This window comes from Gymnoscopelus braueri (genome assembly GCF_963280865.1).
Source record: "Gymnoscopelus braueri genome assembly, chromosome: 7".
NCBI classification, from domain to species: domain Eukaryota; kingdom Metazoa; phylum Chordata; class Actinopteri; order Myctophiformes; family Myctophidae; genus Gymnoscopelus; species Gymnoscopelus braueri.
The window spans coordinates 26,206,902-26,209,188 of NC_137608.1; the positions used below are offsets into that span (position 1 = coordinate 26,206,902).

At 53.7% G+C, this 2,287-nt stretch overlaps 1 protein-coding gene across 1 annotated transcript; it reads left to right on the plus strand.

Annotated features, from left to right (window-relative positions):
- On the plus strand, positions 1-1,998 carry LOC308088966 (exonuclease 3'-5' domain-containing protein 2-like; the record flags this gene model as incomplete). The annotated part of the gene is made up of 1 exon (XM_080433547.1): positions 1-1,998. The coding sequence occupies one exon, from the start codon at positions 1-3 to the stop codon at positions 1,996-1,998; it is 1,998 nt and encodes a 665-aa protein (XP_080289673.1).
- Between the last annotated feature and the right edge of the window lie 289 nt (positions 1,999-2,287).

Below are 2,287 nucleotides of genomic sequence, written 5' to 3' on the forward strand. Positions count from 1 at the left end.
ATGCTAGGAGCCTCTTTGGGAGGGCTCGTATTATGGCGGGTGTTTCGGACGAGAAAGAAGCTGCCACCCGTTCAGGAGGTAGATCAACTTGTGTCGTGTCCTGTCAAAGAAGACGTTTATTTTGTGGAGTGTCAGTCTACACAAATAGAAGTTCAACCTGTGTCTTCATCAAGTCCTATCAAAAAAGAAGTTAAGGCCTTGGAGTGTCAGCCTACGCAAACACTACATTGCATTGAAAAGGAGATTGAAGCTGTTAATTGTCAAACTACAACTGCACAACTGTTCCCTTCTGTTCGGCTGCCGTCTCCTGAGCAGCTGCTGGGGGTGAAGCCAGTGATGGTGTGCTCTGAAGAACAGTGGGACCAGCTGTGGCCCTCGCTGCAAAAGGAGCTGTCACTCTTCCCAGTCCTCGGCCTCGACTGTGAATGGGTTTCAGTAAACGGCAAAATCTCTGCAGTCTCCCTGCTGCAGATTGCGACCTACTCAGGGCTGTGTGTACTGGTGAGGCTAGTGTCCTTTCGTGGTGGCCAGCAGTCCTTCCCACTCAGCCTGATTGAAGTACTCCGCGACCCCCATATCCTGAAGGTTGGTGTGGGCTGCTACGAAGACGGGAAGTGTCTGACCCAGGACTACGGCATGTCTTTGGGGTGCACGGTCGACCTGCGCTACCTTGCCTTAAGACAGAGGCAAGTTGCATTGAATAATGGCCTCAGTCTGCAGTCACTGGCTGCAGATGTGTTGAATGTGTCTCTGGACAAATCCCTGAAGTTGCGATGCAGTGACTGGGAGGCTGACCAGCTGACCCTGGAGCAGATGACATATGCAGCCAGAGATGCCCAGGTCTCCATCGCCCTTTTCTTCAATCTCCTGGGCCTTGATCCTGAAGTCGGCTCCCCAACAACTACTGGGAGTACCTACTCTGAGCTGGCTGCCCGCTGCCAGGGCCTGATGGATGTGCCCTTCAGACACCGGATGGCTTTAGACGGAGAGGAGAAAATCGCAGCTGGAGAGAGGAGACGGAGACTCCGAAAAACCATAAGTGATAGCCCAGAGTCTGGAGATCAGCAAGTCCCAGACCTTCGTAAATGTAAGAGAAAGCCACTGGGTGTGGGCTATACTGCCAGGAAATCTCCTCTGTATGACAACTGCTTCCTTCATGCCCCAGACGGCCAGCCCCTGTGTACCATTGGCAAAAAGAGGGCCACGTGGTACCTGTCCAAAGGAAAAGGAGAGCGCCGGAGTGAAGACCCTTTCATAGTTCGATTGCTGTTTGAACCATCGGGACGACCTGATCCTCGTCCTGATCAGAATTACTATCTCACAGTCAAGGAGAATCTCTGCGTTGTGTGTGGCAAAGCTGATTCGTACGTTAGGAAAAACATTGTGCCACGTGAGTACAGGCGTCATTTCCCCACAGAGATGAAGGAACACAACTCCCATGACATCCTGCTGCTGTGCACCGCCTGCCAGGCCGCCTCCAACGTCCACGACGACATGCTCAAGCAGCAGCTGGCTGATGAGTACGGCGCCCCCCACGGGAACGAGAAGGGAGTGCGCATGCTGGAGAACTTGGACCTGCAGCATGTGCGCTCGGCTGCTCGGGCCCTTCTCACTGCCAGGGACAGCCTGCCGGAGAACCGACGCGAGGAGCTGGAGGCTGTCGTTAGAGGGTTTTATAGCGATGTTGAGTCGGAGGCAGAAGGTGTGCAGAGTGAGGAGCCGCTTAGTCCAGAGGCACTGCAGACAGCTTCAGGCCTTGAGTGCAGAATTTTCAACGAGGCCTATGTGCCCCATGGGCTGAAGGTGGTGCGTACCAACGCAGAGACTGGCCTGCGAGGCCTGATGGAGCTGGAGTGTCGATGGAGACAACATTTTCTCACCACCATGAAGCCCCGCCACCTGCCCCCCCTTTGGTCTGTCGACCACAACCACAGCAAGCTCCTGTTCAAGTACGGAGAGGGTGGCCTGGGTCGCAGCGTGACGATCCAGGCACCCTAGGCTGCAATGCCAGCCTGACAGCGTGTCGCGGGTTCAACTCCCGATCCCGACGACCTTTGCTGCGTGTCATCCCCCATCTCTCTCTCCCATTTCCTGTCCGCCTACTGTAATCTATCAATAAAGGCAAAAAGCCCAAATATCTTTGAAGAAAAAAAAGTACGGAGAGGACCTCCCAGTCCCGATCCTGCTCAACAGAACCAACCTCAACGGAAATAACTCTCAGGACTTTCTTGTGTAATCCTCGAACTGCTGTAACCATGTGGTTTTGCTTTTCAAATAAATCAAATCA